Genomic DNA, 19,866 nt, shown 5'->3' with positions numbered 1-19,866 from the left:
GAACGCGAGTGGGTCAGGGGCAGAGAGAGAGGGAGACACAGAATCCAAAGCAGGCTCCAGGCTCTGAGCCGTCAGCACAGAGTCTGACGTGGGGCTCGAACTCACAAGCTGTGAGGTCATGACCTGAGCCGAAGTCATGCTCAACCGACTGAGCCACCCAGGTGTCCCAATAATTGAATATCGAATATATTGAAAAGAACAAATGGTGATGCAGTTATTGAAAAATAAGGGACTTGACCACATCAAAATTGGACTTGATCGCAAAACTGGAAGAATTAAAATCTCCACCCTCAACATAAAGCAGTTCCTATTACTAAAATGTACCATGTCTCAGCAGAACATATTTTAAAAAATGCTGCAGGGGTGCCTGGGTGGCTCAGTTGGTTGTGTCCCGACTCAACCTGTGCCAAACTCAGTGCCTGAGTTTGAGCCTCGAGTTGGGCTCTGTGCTGACAGTGCAGAGCCTGCTTGGGATTCCCGCTCCCTTTCTCTCTCTGCCCCACCCCCACTCGAGCTTTCCCTTGTTTTCATGTTTTATTTAATTTTGAGAGAGAGAGAGAGAGAGAGAGAGGCAGAGTAATATCAAGGGAGGGGCACAGAGAGAGGGAGACACAGAATCCGAAGCAGCTCCTGTCAGCATAGAGCCCGATGTGGGGCTCAAACTCACAAACCATGAGATCATGACCTGAGCTGAAGTCAGACGCTTAACTGACTGAGCCATCCACGTGCCCCAAGAGATCTCTCTAAATAAACAAATAAACTTTTTAAAAAATGATGCAGAGGGAGCCTCAAAGATGAAGTATTCAAAGATAGGTTTGTTTGGGAGGTAAGTGGCAACTATGTGACTGATGATGAATTTTTTTTTTTTTTTTTTTTTGACTAAAGATGACTTCTGAGCAGATCTGTACCAATTTTCCTAATTAGTCTCGTGGACTCATCACAAATGGCTGTTGTTCTGTTTTTACGAATGGAGTGTCTACATCTGTATGTATCAAACCACACTCATGAAATAAACTCGAATAAACCGTGTGTCTGGTATGGTTTGGGAGCAGTTCAAGACACCACCCAGGGCATCTTCATCTGTGGGTTTCTTTTCTAGTGGAAAGAACAAATTGGTGGGTGGATTTCCTTCCCATTTTATAATGTTTCAGCTACAGCTCCCAAGTGCTTTTCATTTAACGTTACTAGATCCTATTTCTTTTTCAGATCCAAGTCCAAATTGTGCGAGGAAGTAAAGACAGCTGTTACCAAACAACCCATGATCATCAGAAAGACTAAATTCCAACTATTGCTGTTTTCTGGATCTCTACCTTAACTCGTGCCAAGTCTGTCCATAACAATACCCAGACATAAGAACTTTTTGCCCGTTCCTTTTCAAAACTACAGTAAAGTGAGGGTGTTTTCCAACAGAAACAAATGCCAAAATAGCTAAGAATATCTTCCTTTACATTAAAAAAAAATTTTTTTAAACATTTATTTATTTTTGAGACAGAGACAGAGCACGAGCGGGATAGGGGGAGAGAGGGAGACACAGAATCCGAAGCAGGCTCCAGGCTCCGAGCTGTCAGCACAGAGCCCGAGGGGGGGCTCCAACCCATGATCAGTGAGATCATGACCTGAGCTAAAGTCGGACGCATAAGTGAGCCACCCAGGCGCCCCTACATTTTTGTTTACAGTCACTCAAATTCTACAAAATAATGCTCAAAATACGAATAACTTCTCTCCTCTCCTGTGCGCATGGTATGTTGGGCAACATTAACTTGTAAAATCCTTTTTGAATTTGATTCTTAAAAATGGTCAGGTTGGGGGTCACCTGGGTGGCTCAGTCGGTTGAGTATCAGACTTTGGCTCAGGTTACATTCTTGCAGTCCGTGAGTTCGAGCCCTGCATTGGGCTCGCCGCTGTCAGCACAGTGCCCACTTCAGATCCTCTGCTCCCTCTCTCCACCCCTCCCCCACTTGCACACTCTCAAAAATGAACAAACATTTAAAAAAATGGTCAGGTTGGTCATCTCAATAGAAATGTACTGATTTTCCTCCATCAGAAAGTATTAGGTAGCTTCATTTGAATAAAACCGTGTTGAGTCAAATCTAACACATACAGTTATATTCTATGAACTTCTATTCTAAAAGCTGTTTTCAACCTTCAGGTCATTTTTAGGGGCTAAAACAAGGAGAGTAAGTTTTGATTACTCTGCTTAAAGATGACATTGCCCCTTATTAGAAGTTAGGATTTAAGGAGGGCACCTGATGTGATGAACACCAGGCATTGTATGGAAGTGTGGAATCTCACTATATTGCTCACCTAAAACTAATAATACACTATATGTTAACTAACTGGAGTTTAAATAAACACTAAAAAAAAAAAAAAAAAGAACGTATACTTGGGAAAGACCATTATCTTTAAAATATAACATTCATATTCAATCACAAATAAATATGCTGTATATGTAGTTTTAATAAATAGTCATGCTGGAAATAGTTTCTGAAAGTAAAAAAAACAAAAAGAAGACACTAGAATGGCAGTCTCACCACATGTTACTGGATACACAAGGAAGGTTGAATTTATAGCTGAAGGACTACTTTCAGGTTTTTAAATGAAGAAACATTTTTATTTTCTACTATACAATGCCTCAACAACTCTGTGGTGTCCCTTCAGTATATATTATTTCCTATTTGACTTATACACACTTGTACCTTCTCGAGGCAATTATTATTGTTGCATATAACATGAAAAGTACACGTTTTCCTTTGTCTACAGTTGGCCCCTCGTGGAAACACACACACACACACACACACACACACACACACACACACACACACACGGGGGGCACCTGGGTGGCTGTTGGTTAAGCATCCAACTTTTGGTTTCGGCTCAGGTCACGATCAAACTGTTTGTGGGTTCGAGCCCTGCATCGAGCTCAGCGCTGACAGTGTGGAGCCTTCTTGGGATTCCCTCTCTCCCTGGCTCTATGCCCCTCGCCAACTTACATGCATGCATGCTCCTAAATAGATAAGTAAATATATATTTTTTTAAGAAGATGCATGTACCTTAAATGCTACTGAAAAAAAAATGCTACTACATGCCTTTTCAGTGGTGTTCCTCTCTGTCAATAAGAACGTTCATTTCAGGAAACTGAATTTGTAGCAATCATTTTAGAAAAGGCCATTCTGAATTTAGCTCCAAACAGCACACGAGAGAAGAGCTTAGGTGACTGCTAGGAAATTATTTAGAAACATTTTTTAAATTAAAAATAAAAGTTTGAGGGTCCTAGGGGACTTCTAGTTCCATCTGGCTTCATCTATAAACTGTCATCACTGGACGAGATAATCCATTGTAAAGACTGTAAAAATAGTTGTAAAAGATAGTTAAAGAATTAGAAAAACCATCGGAGTTCTCTCACCACCAAAGGAAGCACATTTGAGGAAAACAGACAATTTTACCTGAAAACAGAAAGAAATACGTTCATTTATATAAGATAGTAATTTTATGAAGATTTTAGGGAAAACTTAAAGTGGGGATAATTAGTAATATGGATAGAAACTGCTACGTCAATGGAAAACCAAAATATCATGTAAAATTAGACATTAACTGACCTCAAGGAAACACTTAATATTCTCGCCATATGATCCCATTAAGGGACTCCCATGCCCAAATCCCTGTGGCTAAAGAAAAGGGTTGATTTTATGTTCACATTTCCAGGACTCTGATGAACGATCATTACTCCAAATACATGAATGTGTATTTATTTATTTTAATGCTTTACTCCCTGCTTTCACAAGAGTGTAGGACCTCCGAGTTATGAATTTTACTTCCAAATGACCATGCCAACTTGTTCCAAAGCTGTAATGATTGACACGGTTTGGGATTAACACAGAGACAGATAATCAACTTAACGGAAGAGAGAATCTAGAAACAGTACAGTCTTTTTAAGGCTATCCATATGGGGGAAAAAAAAAATGAATCCTCACTCCCTACTTTACATCATAAAAAAAAAAAATCAATTCCAGTAGACTAAAGAGCTAAATGTGAAAGGCAGAACAATAAAGCTTCTGAAAGAAACCACAAGTATCCTCATAACCTTGAGCAAACAAATATCTCTTCAACAGGAAAGAATATGGACCCTAAAGGAAAGAACTGGTAAACCAGCCTTCACTAAAATGCAATGTCTGTTCATCCAAAGATACTAGTAGGAGAGTAAAAAGGTAACCACAGACTGTGAAAGATGCCTGCCACCCCCACACCTGAGGTCTCCTATCCAAAATATAGCTACAAATCAAAAAGACAAGCCCAACAGGAAAAAAAAAAAAAGGCAAACTACTTGAATAGGTATTTCACAAAAGATGACGTGCAAATTGCCTATATTGAAAAGGTATTTGAGTTCATGAGTCGTCAGGAAAATGTGAATTAAAGTCAAGATCCACCAGCGGGACCAAAATTAAGAAGACTGACGACATTAGGTGGGGCAAGGATATAGAGAAAATGCACGCCCCCCTGTCCCCTCACTGCTGGTGGGAGCCTTAACTGCTACAGTTCCTTTGAAAGTCAGTTTGATGCAATCTACTCAAGGTGAACGTAAGTTTACCCCGTGACCCCACAGCTCTATTCCTAGGTATCCACCCCGCAGACAGGAGGGCGGATACTCGCCAAGATGTGTACAAGAACGTCTGCAGGAGCACTACCCGTCATAGCCAAATGCCCATCAACAGTAAGATCGATTACAAACTTGCAGCCTACCCACACTGAGGTATTACACAGGCCAAGCAAATTTTAGCTACAAGCAACAATGTGAATGAATTCCAGTTATAATACTGAATGAAAGAGGTCAGAAGGAAGAGTATGTACTGTAGGATTCCATCTATATGGAGAAAAAAAAAAAAAACAACACCAAACCCAAACCAAACAAACAAAAAGGGCAAAACTAATATATGATACTAGAATACAAGAGAAAGTTACTTCTGTGGGGGACTGTGACTAGGGCGGACAAAGGGGCTCCTTGTTTTGGGTGCTACTACATGGATGTGTTCAGTTTTTCTGGTATGTGAACATTTCTGATGTGTAGGTCATTAAATGTATATATATGTATTTGCAGAGAATATGCGAGATCCACTCATTAGTGAGAGAAGGGATGAAAGGAAAGGGAAAATGAGAAAAGGAATGTTGGAGGGAGTATAAACTAAGTGAAATAATCTAAACAGAATAACCTTGGGGCTCCTGGGTGGCTCAGTCGGTTAAGCGTCCGACTTCGGCTCAGGTCATGATCTCACGGTCCGTGAGTTCGAGCCCCGCGTCGGGCTCTGTGCTGACAGCTCAGAGCCTGGAGCCTGCTTCGGATTCTGTGTCTCCCTCTCTCTCTGCCCCTCCCCTGCTCATGCTCTCTGTTTCAAAAATAAATAAAAACATTAAAAAAATTAAAAAAAAATAAAGAGAATAACCTTAAAAGTTCTCATCACCAGAAAAAGAAAAAAATAACTACATGAGGGGACAGACGTTCACGGAATATTGTAGTAATCATTTCACAATATACACATATATCAAATCATTGTTATCCATCTAAAATTAATACATATAGTATATCCATTAGATATCAAAACTAGACCCGCAAAAATGTTTTTAGGTACGTGAAATAAGGTGGCTGGCTGATCTGTTTCTTTCTCTCAGTATCGCCAGGCCATTGGGTGAATACGGAATTAAATCCTGTTCCCAGTCTCCTCCTTAAATGCTGAGAAGCCAACACTATTTTCCTTGGTTACAAAGTCAGATTTTTGTTGAATTTTACGGAACGGAGCAGAGGAGATCTGGCCACCATGGCGGCAAAAAAAGCTAATGAGAAAGAGGCTGTGGTTTACGCTGTGCTGTGATTAACTCCAGATTTTGAAAATGATCTTCAAACCAAAGAGAATGAGGCAAACAATTCCAAGATTTGCAGGAAACCAACTCAAAAACAATTAATTTTCTACTGAGTGCCTATTGGAACAGAAGCCGGTGAGAGCAGAAAGCAAGTGCCAGCTCGTCCAGGCGGTGGCTTTCTGAGGGTTAGCTGACCAGAAGCTGAGAGTGAAGGGCATGGAGTGGAGTGTTCGTTACAAGGAGATGCAAAGAAAGAGCCCCTCCAGTGATGAAACATTAATCCTCAACATTAAATCTTCAAATGGACAATGAAAACTTACAGCTGTGTTTTCCCACCAGGAGGAAAAGAAGTGCAAAACTACTGTCCTACCTTCTCTTCCTTTTTATCCCCTGCACCTAACTGAGTGAATTTGAATGCTGCGGTCGTTAGCAGAGAACGCCCAGCTTAAAAACAAAGGCTTGTATAAGACTTAATAAACACATTAGGAGTTTTCAAAATCCTTCTCCAGCAACATACACCATTTTAAAGGGTGCTCGTTATCTGAATAAGTTAGAACCTAAACACCTCACTTATTACATGAAAAATAGCACACAAAAAAGATGCTGTTGTCTACTAGACTAAGAATTTTGAACCATATCCTAATTACCGTAATTATACTTAATTATGTGAATTTGAGAGTTCTCACTCTGCATACTAATTGAAATGGCCTAATAAAACCATTTATCCTCTTAGATTTCTGCCAAAGCCTCAAACCTGAGGGGACACCTATGATTCTCAGAACTCTCGACCATGGTGCCTTAGGATCACAGACACACCTCGGAACCCCTGGGGTAGGAGAAAAGCTATTCAAACTTGAGCTGAAGGCTTTACGTCTGAGTGCTGGGTCCAAGTTATTATTCCAAGAGTGGGAAATACAAAACTGTAACCAATCGGTTAGAGAGTGACTTTCCTACCTATGTTCCTTTCTTGCCCCGTGGTGCGTGGAAGTCAAGGTCAAGAATACTCGGCAACTGCCATGGTCTGATTTTTGGTGCTCACTACCTGGTTACCTTTTGCAAGCACCTCTTTTAGTCTAGACCTACAAGTCACTCCAGGGGCTGGGCAAGTAAGTGGTGGCTGGAAACAAGTTAGGGCTGTGTGGCCAGGCCAGAGCACTGAGGAAATCCGGAGTGCCAGTAATACTTTAATCCGCCATTGCAGGACAGCGACAGAAATTCAAAGATAAAGAAATAGTGGTTGCTCACCCATTAGAACAATGCCACAGTTTGTCAGTAACGTTCTGATACACGTGGGCACATGTCGGAACCACCTCCCGGAGGACTTGTTAAGACAGATGGCTGGGCGGCTACAGAGAAACTCGAGGGTTTTTCTTGGTGGTTCTCAAACTTGAATGTGCTTAATCGCCTGGAGATTTTAAGTGCCTATTTTCAAACTCTGTTCTGGAGATTCCCAATTCAGTTGGGAAGGGGTATGGCCCAGGAATCTGCATGGTTGTTTTGGTTGTGTTTTAAAAACAAGCTTTCCTCGTGATTTTGACCCAACTCTAACCTCACGTTTGAAAACCAGGGTTTAAGACTCTATTGCTGAGCTGAAAAGCTCTAAATAATTGCTCTCACCAATTATCTCCCTATGGAAATAATCACTAGCGCTTGCTCCCTATGGGGAAAAAAAAAAAAAAAGGAGGCACCACTACATACACTGAAAACATTAAGAACTCTTGCTTCCAATTTGTACCTTTCAAGGATGCTCTCCCCAGCTGGTGAGCTTAGTTTAGGAAACTCCAAGGATGCGTAGTTCACCCTGGTACATCAGGAGGCTTTCTTGCTAAAGTTCAGAAAAACTTCTCCAAGTCAAGTCACAACCCACCTAGAATGAATTTCATGACCAAAACTTATTATTGCGATGACAAGACTAGAACTGATGGATGTGTATGCAAAAACACTCTCATTTAAAACTACCTTGTAGAGATATTTTTAAATCCTTGCAGAACACCTACAACAAAGTTTGAGATCAAATGGCTTCTCTTTTGGAAATGAACTTTGGAAAATATATTATTGCTAACTGCTATTATTGCTAACCTTCATAATGAACAATCTGCAGATAAGGTATTTGGGAAAAGTTAACAAGTAAGACCCATGGAATATTCGCCCTCTCCATCCCAGACTTAAATTTCCATTCAGGAAAACAACCCAACAGTGATCCGGAGGGGACTGGAGAAATGCATCCATACAATGGAAAATGGTACCACAGTAAAAAAGAATACTGAGCAAAAAAGGCAGAGTAAAGAACAAAGTCTATCTAGCATATTAGCTTTTGTCTACTAAAGCAAGAGGTAAAAATCTGTATTTTTATTTTGTTTTGGAAGCATATGCATACAGCAGGGCAAAAGCAAGTAAAAACAATGGTTAACTTGGCAGGGGGGATGGTAACTGAGCACATGGCTGAATGACAGGATGGAGAATTTGCATTGTATATCTGCTTACATTTATTTGTATGTTGAACAGTATGAATGTATTACATATTTTTTAAACATTTTTTAAAAAACCCTCTCTAGTTCCAATTTTTTTTTTATTTAAAAAAATTTTTTTTAAATGTTTATTTATTTTTGAGAGAGACAGAGACAGAGCGCAAGTTGGGGAGGGACAGAGAGGGAGGGAGACACAGAATCTGAAGCAGGCTCCAGGCTCTGAGCTGTCAGCACAGAGCCTAAAGTGGGGCTTGAACCCATGAACTGAAAGATCATGACTTGAGCTGAAGTCAGACGCCTAACCAACTGAGCCACCCAAGCACCCCTCTAGTTCCAAATTTCTATTCACTTACTTCAGGAACTATTTCAGAATCTATCACTTTTAGGTACATGCTGGAGAAGACTAAGAGAAAATAATGATATCCTCTACCTGCACCAATAAACATAAAGGCTTCTGAGAATTTCTTTATGGGAGCAATCATTTTAAGTACAAAAATTAAAAAGAAAGTCCTCCCCCACCCAAATACTTTCAATGAATGTTTCTGGTTTATAAAAGGCTAAGTGGAATTCAATTACACAGAAAACATACACTGTTTGAATTGTAAAGCCTTTCTATGTGATATTACATTGACACACAACATGAAAAAAGAGCCCGAGATACAAAAATACAGTTGTGATTCAGGAAATGGCACCAAATTAGAATAGTTTTATTATTTAACATACCAATGTATATACATTATCCTCCCAAATAAGAAACAATTTGATTCCAAAGTTTAAAATGTAGTTTCCAAAATGAATCCTTATTGTAAATTTGAAAAAAAAAAAGTCCTGCAAATTAACACAATTTTGACTCTTGACTAAAATATGCACCCTGTACCAATCACCTCGCATACAAAAGGTATATTATAAATAAAACTTTCAAAAAAGATCTTGGATGTTTATTGCACGTTGTACAGAATGCTTGCCACTATCTGAAAGGCTTTTCAGCTCTTTACTGTATAATCTGTTTAAAGGATTTCCTCAAACTTGGGTGAAAACACTCTGCAAATATGAGCCTATATAGGATCATATATGCTGTTTACCAGAAACAGGAAAATACAATCTTATTTGTAGACTTATTTGGACTGCTTCTGCACTTTTTCTGAAATAAGAATGACTCTGTTTTTTAGTGTTAAAAGCAATGACAAGATCCGGACACGTTAAAAGTCCTGTTCAAATGTCAGTTTTCTCTTTTCAAATAGAAACTACGTGGAGAGGCATTTTTTTACCCAGTCATATATTTCTACTTTCTAGGACCAGCCCTTCTTGAAGTATACTTGTTAAAGATCACACTACAGGATTCAGAACAATGCTGTTCGTCAGCAACAGTTACTGTTTTGGTTTCAACATCTCAACCTCTCTCAGCCCTAGTAAAGTTAGCACAAAGCGGCCAGCCTGCCATGGCCTGAAAACCAAAAAAGGGTTCCCAATAAGTTTTCATTGCATCCAGCACAGTGCCTTGCAAAGAGCAGGCACGCAATAAATATCTGATGAATGAATGCACTATCTTCTGGGACCATTTCCTATACGTAATTACTGATTCATGAGTAATATGCTGATTTAAGGTACACAGATCTAACACAATGACTAAACAGAAAACACGTGTGACATGTTACAGGCCAGGACACGCTGTGTATTTTAAGGGTTAAAACTATTCCCGTACTAAAAATTGATTAGTCGAATATTTTTATTTTGCCAAGGGACTCTTAACAGTATTAGCCTTTGGCAATTCCCAAACATACAATGAACCCCAAACAAAACGAAACGAAACAAAACAAAATTGCACTATTACAGGGAAACAAGTCCGTGAAAGCAGAGAGGAGGAGCCAGTTAAGGAACAGCAACTTCAAGGAGACGGTTGTTTTTTCGTTTGCACGTTGGGACGCTCCCATTTTTCTGGTTGCCCTGAATAAACTTCACACATACTTTATCCTGTCTGAACTGAACCAGGAACCTGGAAGAAAAGAATAGGGCAGATTAAAGAAAAGTACACACACAACAGCTGATGATGACACTAACACTAGCTTTTGTTTGTTTCTTTCTTTTTTTAAGTTTATTTATGTATTTTGAAAGAGAGAAAGAGAGGGGTAGGGAGGGGCAGAGACAGAACACAAGCTGTCAGCGCAGAGTTTGATGTGGGGCTCGATCCCACGAACCTTGAGCTCATGACCTGAGCCAAAATCAAGTCAGATGCTTAACCGGCTGAGCCACGCAGGTGCCCCCAACTAGCTTTTGTTTCCTAATGGATATTGACCTTGACAAGTATTGCCTCTTTCCATCAGCACTTGCAACAGCCATCACTTAGCCCCTAAGGAAAGTGAAGTTCATTAACTCATCACACTCCAGTAAGGTAAGAAGGGCTAAGAAGAATTATTTCCATGTTTCAAATGAAGACCAACCTGCTCTTTTCCCATTTTTCTCCATTTTTGCATAGTAAGACCATAAACTGGCAGGGGGTGGGCGAGGTTCCTATTGAATTACCAACAGATTGAGAAAATTAAATGAAAAAATATCATTAAAGAGGTCTAGAGACACTCCAGACTATGATTTCCAAACACTGGTTACTGACATTATTTCCTCAACAATTTTTGTCATATCCACAGACTATGCTAATAGTTGTTTCTAACCCTAAATAAGTAGATTTCAAAGTAGCTGTGACCTATGGAATAATAATAAAATTGCAAGTTTGATATTCCCTTTATATTTTTTAATGTCCATTAAAGTATATATACTATATACTACATATAGTATAGTATATATAGTATGTATATAATAGTATATATATATATATATATACACTATATATTACTAATACAAACTACGTATATACTATATACATATATAGCATATACATATAATCATAACACACACTCTGTCAGTGCACACCCAAAGCCACTTCTTATCCTACAGTAGTAGCACATGTGGTACAACATGTGAAACCGTATTCTAGTTCCAATCTGTCCTTTCATAGACTGTCAGGGGTCAAGTGCTCGTCCACAGGATGATTCATCACACCTTCCTACCACAAACGTACTGCATTCCTGCTGGGCTCAGGGCTGCAAGGGACACCTGGCCATACAAAATGAGGTCCCTGCCCTCAAGGATGGCATCCCTGTGGAGGAAGGAGAGCGGCATGACTGGACCAGAACCCGGGCTTTCCCATCTCAAAGCCAGTGCTCGTCACTCCAGCGTAAGAGTCAGTACAACGTGGCCATATTTGCAATATGTTTCTCAGGGAACAGTTTTCTGAGTTGCTGGCATATAGCTGAGTCACTCTAACAACCGTGTGACAGATCGCATGCTCACTGGATCCACGACAACGGCAAACATCAAAACAGCTCTGTTCCATGCACATTAGTCTCAGCGTCAAGGTCTACAGACCCCGTCCGTGTTTTGCAAACATTGCCTACAGGAGTGAAATGTGACACATACGCTCCTGATTTATCAATTGTTTTAACAGGATAGTACTTCCCTGCTTTGGAATGGTCTATTTCTTTTTACCTTGAAAGTACTGACAAAAAGAATTATGGCTCCAAAATCGCATCTCTCCAGCATATATACTTGTATCTACGTGCCTCAAAGAAAGAAAGCACCTTTCGAATTTAATGCCAATACACATATTTAAAAAAAATCAAATATTTTGACATTTTAATTTTCAAAGACCACTTATAGTGTAATGAAAGTATAGGGAGTTCTCTTCCCCAATAACTTTAGCATTGGCTGTCTTCATGTTCACAATGCATGATTGCAAGATTTATTGAATGTTCACCATGCGCCATACTTTTCTTAGTAAGTTACATATATTAACTCAACTTTAAAATAATCCTATGAGGCAAGTAATATTATTAATTTTTTTTAATGCTTATTTACTTTTGAGAGAGATAGACATGCACGACTGGGGGAGGGGCAGAGAGAGAGGGAGACACAGAGTCTGAAGCAGGCTCTGTCAGCACAGAGCCCGACGTGGGGCTTGAACTCATGAACTGTGAGATCATGACTTAAGCTGAAGTCAGACGCTTAACCAACTGAGCCACCCAAGTGCCCCATAGGCAAGTAATGTTATTCCTCTCCACCTCATAAAAGAGAAAACTGGAGCATGGCCCACAGTGAGGGCATGGTAATCAGAGAATCACCCTCCAGCAAACAATAATGTTGAATGCATTCTTTCACAGCATCAATACCAGTTCGAACATCATAGCAAAAAGAATTTACATGATTTGTTCTGATTTAAAATATTCAGACAAACAACTGCATATGTTGAATGATTTACATGTTTGTATATTATGTGTGTGTACCCATGTACATACACACACACATATTTAAAATGTTTAATAGAACAAATTCACTTCGGTTTTTTCAATACTTTTAGGACTTTGTTTTTAGAAACTGTTTAGAAATATTATACATTTTATTTAAGGTTCTCCTTAAAATGCAATCTATTTATGGACTGAACCGTTTGGGAATAAGAACTGGGAATTACAAAGCGGGTTAAAACTGCTCTAAGGAGTAAATAGGACTCTGACTCTCCTCTTGTAAACTGACAGCCAGTTTATCCATAATGCCTAGGGAGACTGGGTGCATTAAAATATTACTTCTGCTTCTGAAAAGGACACACTGAGGAAGGTTTCGGTCATTGAACTGCACACTGGATATAATACTAATCTGCCGAGGGGCGCCTGGGTGGCTCAGTCGGTTGAGCGTCCAACTCTTGATTGTGGCTCAGGTCATGATTTCACGGTTCATGAGTTCAAGCCCCGCATCAGGCTCTGTAATTACGGTGCAGAGCCTGTTTGGGACTCTCTCTCTCTCTCCCTCTCCTGCACTTGTGTGTGTGCTTTCTTTCTCTCTCAAAATAAATAAACTTAAAAAAAAAATTACTAATCTGTAGAGCTGGCAGTGAAATGGATTAAAGCCACTTAGGACTGCAAAAAAAATACATCATGGGCACCCCTGCCCATGACTTTGTAAAATTTTTTTAAAATTTAAAATGCGCTCCAAGGAGGTGTATGATACTTGCTTAAGAGCTCTAGAGGTTGTGAAACAGGCTACATTGACCGTTGCTCTGCCATGTGGCTCCCTGAAGCCTGGGCAGGGGACCACGGGTGCTCTGCGGGATGCCATCAGCTGTTTTGTTTTTATGAAACCAAACAACGATTAGCGATTGGAAAAGGAAAGGTGTTTTGGACTGGTTTACGATGCGACTAAATGTTTTGTTTTCTTCACATGGCCACCCTGTAAACCTTCACTCCCACAAGCATGGTTTACTGAAAGCTTATGCATCCAGAACATCATACCCCTCTCTCTGACAAGGCAGGGTCCCTGCCACCCACAAGCAAACCATCCCCATCAGTGTTGCACAACTGTGTGCCTCACACACAATGTGAGAACCACGGGAGGGTTCTGTGGTTGATGACGTATGAGAAACAGCACACGCTATCCTGCCCAGCCCCTCTGGAGACTCATGATGTGTGACAACATAGCACATCTGGGGAGACCTGTAGTAAAGAAAGATTGTACATTTCCACGAGCCACTACTTTTTTCACAGCAGAGGCTGTGTTCCTACAATACCAGCTTGGGAAATGCTTAAGAGTAGCGATCCTTTGTGGCCTGGGTGCTGATGTGACTTTCTCTGTAAAGACAACCTCATTAATGTAGTGAGTCAACCGTAAGGCTTCTTCATCCGTATTCCAAGGAGCTCCTGCATCTGGAATACACAGAATCTTCCCGGGATGAGTGGGAATTACCAGTTCCACCAAAACAGAAGCCCTGCATCCCAAGTTATAAAACATTTCAACTAAAGGGAGTTTAAAGTTAGAATAGGTCCTAACAGGTTAAAATCTTAATTGACTAGAACCCAAGTAGCCATTATATTTTTTCCTGATACGTATTCTTTGTTTAATGAGAAAGGACCTAATGACAAGAAAATCTATTTACTACAAACTGCAATTTCCTATGTAGAGTATACATAAAGGTCAATCTCCCACCAAATCTAAATACCACTGTTGGTGTACAATGAGGACAGATGATGAACCCAAGGCTCTGTACATCCTCAAACATCAAGGAGAGTTAGCTTGGCCTACAGAGGGATAAGAATGGGTATGAATTTATTTTGTTTTTTATTTTATTTTATTTTTTTAAGTTTATTTATGTTGAGAGACAGAGAGAGAGAGAGAGAGAGAGAGAGAGAGAGAGAGAGAGGGAAAGAGAGGGAGAGAGAAAGAACAGGAGCAGGGGAAGGGCAGAGAGAGAGAGAATCCCAAGCAAGCTCTGTACTATCGGGGCTCTGCCCTGACACGGGGCTCAAACTCACGAACTGTGAGATCATGTCTTGAGCTGAAATCAAAAGTCAGACACTTAACCGACTGAGCCACCCAGGCACCCCAAGAATAGGTATGAGTTTATTTTAGAAAGACTTTTAGAAAGAGTTGAAATAGAATAGGCTGGCAAAAATCTTAATTAGGAAATAAAATCATTTCTTGAGCAATCTGGTTCCGTGACTTCTTACTGTACATGCAAAGAAGTATATAAACAGGTAGTAAACACTCTATTGAAAAGTAAAGTAACCAGTCAGGTATCAATCAGCACAGTAACTCAAATTCATTCAAATGAGCTCATATCGATAGATTTCATAAGTGGGGGGAATGCTCCAACCTGCATATAAATAATCAGTCTCTATCCTGAGAGCCCTACTGTGAAGTAAAAAGAGCAAAATTTCAAATTTATATATAGCAGTCTTAGCACACCAGTCAACCTTGTCAACATGGAATGCTTATTCTCTATCTATGTCAGAAAAAGGCATAGCAAATATAATACATCAAAAACAGCACTCTTGATTTTAGCCCAGCCACCCAGCCACCCCCAAACCCTTCTTTCTTAAGCGTCATCTGTGGCAGTAAATGGTACCACCATTTGGGCTCGGGCCCCAGACCTACCGTCCAATCTGTTAATAAGTCCTCTTGTTTTCCCTCAAATTACATTTGGAATCTACTTCTCACTACCTCCCACTCCCACCCTAGCCTAAGCCACATCATCCTAGACAGCTCAGAGAAGCTCCCAATTTTTCTCCACTTCCATTTTTGCCTCCCTAGAGCTGTTTTCCACACTGCAGCCAGAGGAATCTTTGAAAATCACAAATCAGATCATGCCACATCCTTGCTTGAAACTTATAATAGCATTCCATCGACCTCAGTAAAATCTCAACTTCTTACCTTAGCTACCAAGCTGCACATGGCCGGGTCTCTGTCTATCTCTTCAGGGTCTTTTCCTACCATTTCACTCTGCCATTAAGTTCATTCCCATCTCAGGGCCTTTGCACCTGCTGCCTCCCTGCCCTGGAAGGCACCTCCCAAGATGGTTGCCTGGCTTGCTCCACTGATTTCAGCCTCGACTCAAATGTCACTGTATCAAACAAGCCTCCCTGACCTCCCTATCAAAAATAGCACACTCTGGGCCTTATCCTGCCTTTTTTCCCTCTCCACAAGCATTTGTCATTAACCAAAGTCATATCACTTATTTATTATGTATGCATATTTGTCTCTTCCACCGGGATGTCAGGGACATGAAGGTAAGAACTTGATCAGTACCATTCACTGCCCGTCCACCATCTAGAATAAATACCAGACGCACACTCGCCACTTAAAGGTAGTGGTTGCATTAATGAGTAAGACTAGAGTGCTCGGCTAAAGCAAGAAAGCAGAAAGTGAAACACCACATTCAAACAGTTATGAACATACTCATCAGAAATTTCGATGCTGAGCTTCTGTTTGGTTTGGCTGAGAGTCGTCCGATACAGCTTTGTGGCCATTTCAATAAGGTGATCGCTGCTGAAGAGAAAGTCTCCTTTACTAGCTGCTTCAGAGCCCTAAAAGGACAAAGCAAGAGTCAGACCATCATAATTAAAGACAGCTTAGAAGGTAAATGTTTACAGGCTTGGCTGAAAACGTATTTACTGGCTCTTTAAAAAAACATTAGTTACTGGAGTCCATTCTTCCAAATAAACAATAATGATGAAAGCCGTATTTCTTCCAACTTGCTCGGGGCACTTTTAGTAAGGTTACCTAACCCGACGCTACCCAAAGTTGGTAGGTAGACCACAGGCACCTTGCACATCACCTGGGAGCTTGTTAGACGAGGAGAACCTCAGGCCCTAGCGCAGGCCCACTGACCAGGATCCCTGAGTGATCTGTTTGCACATTCAGGCTTGAGAAGCACTGACCTAACCTACAACTCAATCTGAAAGGGCTGTTTAAAAAATTCTTCAGTGGTTTGGTTAAAAACATAAGCAGAACAACAACACTCCCAACAAATATGCTAAGGCAGTGGCTCTCCAGCTAAGCTACACAAAATAGGATGGTTGTGCCCCATTCCAAGAAACTCTGGTTTAAGGGGACTGGGGGCATGGCCTGGGCACCAGCATTATGTGTAATCAAGGTTCAGAATCCCTGTGTTAGGACTGGACATGCTCCCTTTAAGTTAGGATCCACAGGGGGGAAAAGAGGCAGAATGAAGCATACGGGACTTTCCTAAGTGTAGAAACAGCAAGCTACATGCACTACCAGATACATGCAGGTCCCTAAATATGATTAATATTCGCCGACATCTGCTTATTCAGTGACTATTTGTTATATGAAAGGCACTATGCTGAGCACTTTACACAGTGTCTCACTGAATCCTTATAACAACGTTATGAACTAGTGCCATTATTTTCACCATTTTAAAGAAGAGAAAAGGGTGCCTGGGTGGTTCTGTTGGTTAAGTGTCCGACTCTCTAAAAAAAGTCTTTTTAATGTTTATTTTTGAGAGAGAGACAGCACGAGCTGGGGAGGGGCAGAGAGAGAAGGAGACACAGAATCCGAAGCAGGCTCTGGGCTCTGAGCCACCCAGGTGCCCCAGTTGGACTCTTGATTTCGACTCAGGTCATGATCTCACGACTTGTGAGATCGAGCCCTGCATTTGGCTTTGCGCTGACAGAGAGGAGCCTGCTTGGAATTCTCTCTCTCTCCCTCTCTCTCTGTCCCTTCCCCACTCACACGTGTGCACACACATGTGTGCACATGTGCTCTCTCTCAAAATAAACATTAAAAAAATAAATACAATAAAACATAAAGAGGAGAAAAATTAGGTAGGCACACAGAAGTTAAATGACTCGGCCAAGGTCACTGTAAAATTGTGAGACCAACTCCAGAGCCTACATTCTTAACTACTTCGTTCAAATCAGGAAGTCCTCAAGGCACCTAGGTGGCTCAGTCAGTTAAGTATCTGACTCTTCATTTCAGCTCAGGTCCTGATCTCACAGTTGTGAGATCAAGCCCCACACTGGGCTCACGCTAAGCATGAAGCCTGCTTGGGATTTTCTCTCCCTCTCCCCCACTTGTGTTCTCTCTCTCAAAAATAAATAAAATTTAAAAAAAAATCAGGAAGTCCTAGTTAAGCTAAAAAAGCACTGAATGTTAAAAAGTCTTTAGGTCAAAGTTATGAGGCAGTTGTTTCATTGTGGTTGCCTTCTTTAATTAAAAAACCACAAATTAAAGATGAATAAGGGGACGAACATTTATCAAGCGGTATACAGAAAAAAACACAGGAGGAAGCAATGAACATCCTGGTATTTCCATGTATTATTCTCAAAATAAAGCACATCACTGTGAGTGCAAACAAAAGCTGCTCAGGGAAATCAGAATTCAATGAACAATAAATGTGATTAATCAGTTCAATTTCAACTAGTCAATTTCAATCACTGAAAAGCCAAGCTTGAGATTTTACATAGGAGCAAATATAGCCCAAATCTGCAAATCAATAACATGTAGAAAATTTTAATGTTTTTGTTTTTTATTTTTATTATTTTTGAGAGAGAGACAGAGACAGAGTGCGAGCAGTGGGAGGGGCAGAGAGAGAAGGAGACACAGTATCTGAAGCAGGCTCCAGGCTCTGAGTTGTCAGCACACAGCCTGACGTGGGGCTTGAACTCACAAGCCATGAGATCATGACCTTAGCCGAAGTTTGATGCCTAACTGACTGAGCCACCCAGGCGCCCCAGATGTAGAAAATTTTAAACCAGTGCCTCGGAAATTGGACAAATGCAGAAATCTTTCAAACAAATCAATAGTTGGACCTTTACCTCTTTGAGATGGATAGCAAAGAAGCCATCATTCTGTGAGCTCATCGATACTTTGGTCACATCCACCAAAGGAACCTCTGACTTGATCTGCCCGGACTTTTGATCGGCAAGAAGGAGATTATTATTTGTTAAGAGGAAAATCCGGGATGTGCTCTAAAACAAAACAAAACAAAACAAAACAAATAAGGATGTAAAACCAATGATGAAAAACACCCCAAGTGGTCCTTGAGTTTAAAGTATTAGTTATTTGCAGAAATGCCCATTTATTCTGTATCTTTCAGCATGCATACCTATGTAAACTGAGAACACACTAAAAACACAAATAACATATCTTAAATCATGAAAGTTTCAGAGAACAAGCAAAATTCCACCTAAGCTTAAAGGGGGAACATCTTCCTCTATAAGAATTCTGCTGAGAAAATGAAATGCAAATTTGAATATTCAGAAAACTAAAATGACTGTCCCAATTGATAAACACTTCTTACAAGTCTTCAGGGATAGCATTTTACCTTCCCATTGGCACGGTTAATTTTGTTCACCACTTCAGCAATGATAATCTTTTCTTCAATAGCATCTTTGAGTTTCTTATACTTGGGATTCTTGTTGATTTCCAGGTAAGCTCCTTGGAATGGTTGCCCAACACTGGAGGGAAAAAAAAATTCCCCTCCCATTAGAAACAGTTCCAGATGGAAGTATTATGGGAGAAAGGTAACACGTTAGCCGATTCTGAAGAGCGATAACTTCATCAGAGTTAATTTTATGCATTTTACACATGTCCTAAATAGTTGGAAATGAAACCTGAAACCTACTTCAAATACATTTTTGATGTCATCATGGCACTTTGTAGGTAGGACTTTGATAAAAATCTTATCACATGGAACAATCAAGATAGAAACCTGTCACAAGAAAGACAGCCAAGGCCCAAGTGCATGGTCTCAAGGAAAAGGCAAATCCTTCTAATCTGTTAATATAAAGTTAACAGCTACCCACAAAGGGCTTCTAATGCCTTTAAACAACATGTGGCAACGGGAAAAAAGAGCACAGATCATTACCATCAGCTGCTTCAAAGAAAAACTTCATTTTCTTGCAGAGAATCAGAAAATCAATAGGCCGCCTGGGAAGAACAGATCCAGAGCAACCGCTTTAGAAGAAAGCTACAGAGCACTTAATATTACCATATAACTCTGGCTCTAAATAGGCAATGTATGAAAGAAGAAACAGGCCTTTCCTCCTAGGATATGCCCCTACTCGGACAGAAGGGGCCAAGGTCACCATTCAGAAGCAGAGCAGTTTTCTTTCAAACAAACTGTATCTTACAAGCCGCACAATCATGTGCTAGGATGTCGATTTCCCTTAAAGGTTTGTGGGGTGACACCTGCAGGACAGCTTCTTCA

At 40.5% G+C, this 19,866-nt stretch overlaps 1 protein-coding gene across 4 annotated transcripts in view; it reads right to left on the bottom strand.

Annotated features, from left to right (window-relative positions):
• Nucleotides 1-9,004: 9,004 nt before the first annotated feature.
• Nucleotides 9,005-19,866, bottom strand: part of MYO1B (myosin IB) — a 187,585-nt gene continuing 176,723 nt past the window's right edge. For all 4 annotated transcript variants that reach the window (XM_042994938.1, XM_042994939.1, XM_042994940.1 and 1 more), the window contains 4 exons: nucleotides 18,982-19,114; nucleotides 18,473-18,625; nucleotides 16,092-16,219; nucleotides 9,005-10,311 (listed from right to left, as the gene is read on the bottom strand). In XM_042994938.1, coding sequence (XP_042850872.1) covers nucleotides 10,188-10,311; nucleotides 16,092-16,219; nucleotides 18,473-18,625; nucleotides 18,982-19,114 — 538 coding nt within the window. In that variant the 3' untranslated portion in view covers nucleotides 9,005-10,187. The remainder of the gene's footprint in view (nucleotides 10,312-16,091; nucleotides 16,220-18,472; nucleotides 18,626-18,981; nucleotides 19,115-19,866) is intronic.

The sequence above is a fragment of the Panthera tigris genome, chromosome C1 (genome assembly GCF_018350195.1).
Source record: "Panthera tigris isolate Pti1 chromosome C1, P.tigris_Pti1_mat1.1, whole genome shotgun sequence".
Classification (NCBI taxonomy): Eukaryota; Metazoa; Chordata; class Mammalia; order Carnivora; family Felidae; genus Panthera; species Panthera tigris.
This window is presented reverse-complemented; position numbering and strand designations above follow the sequence as displayed.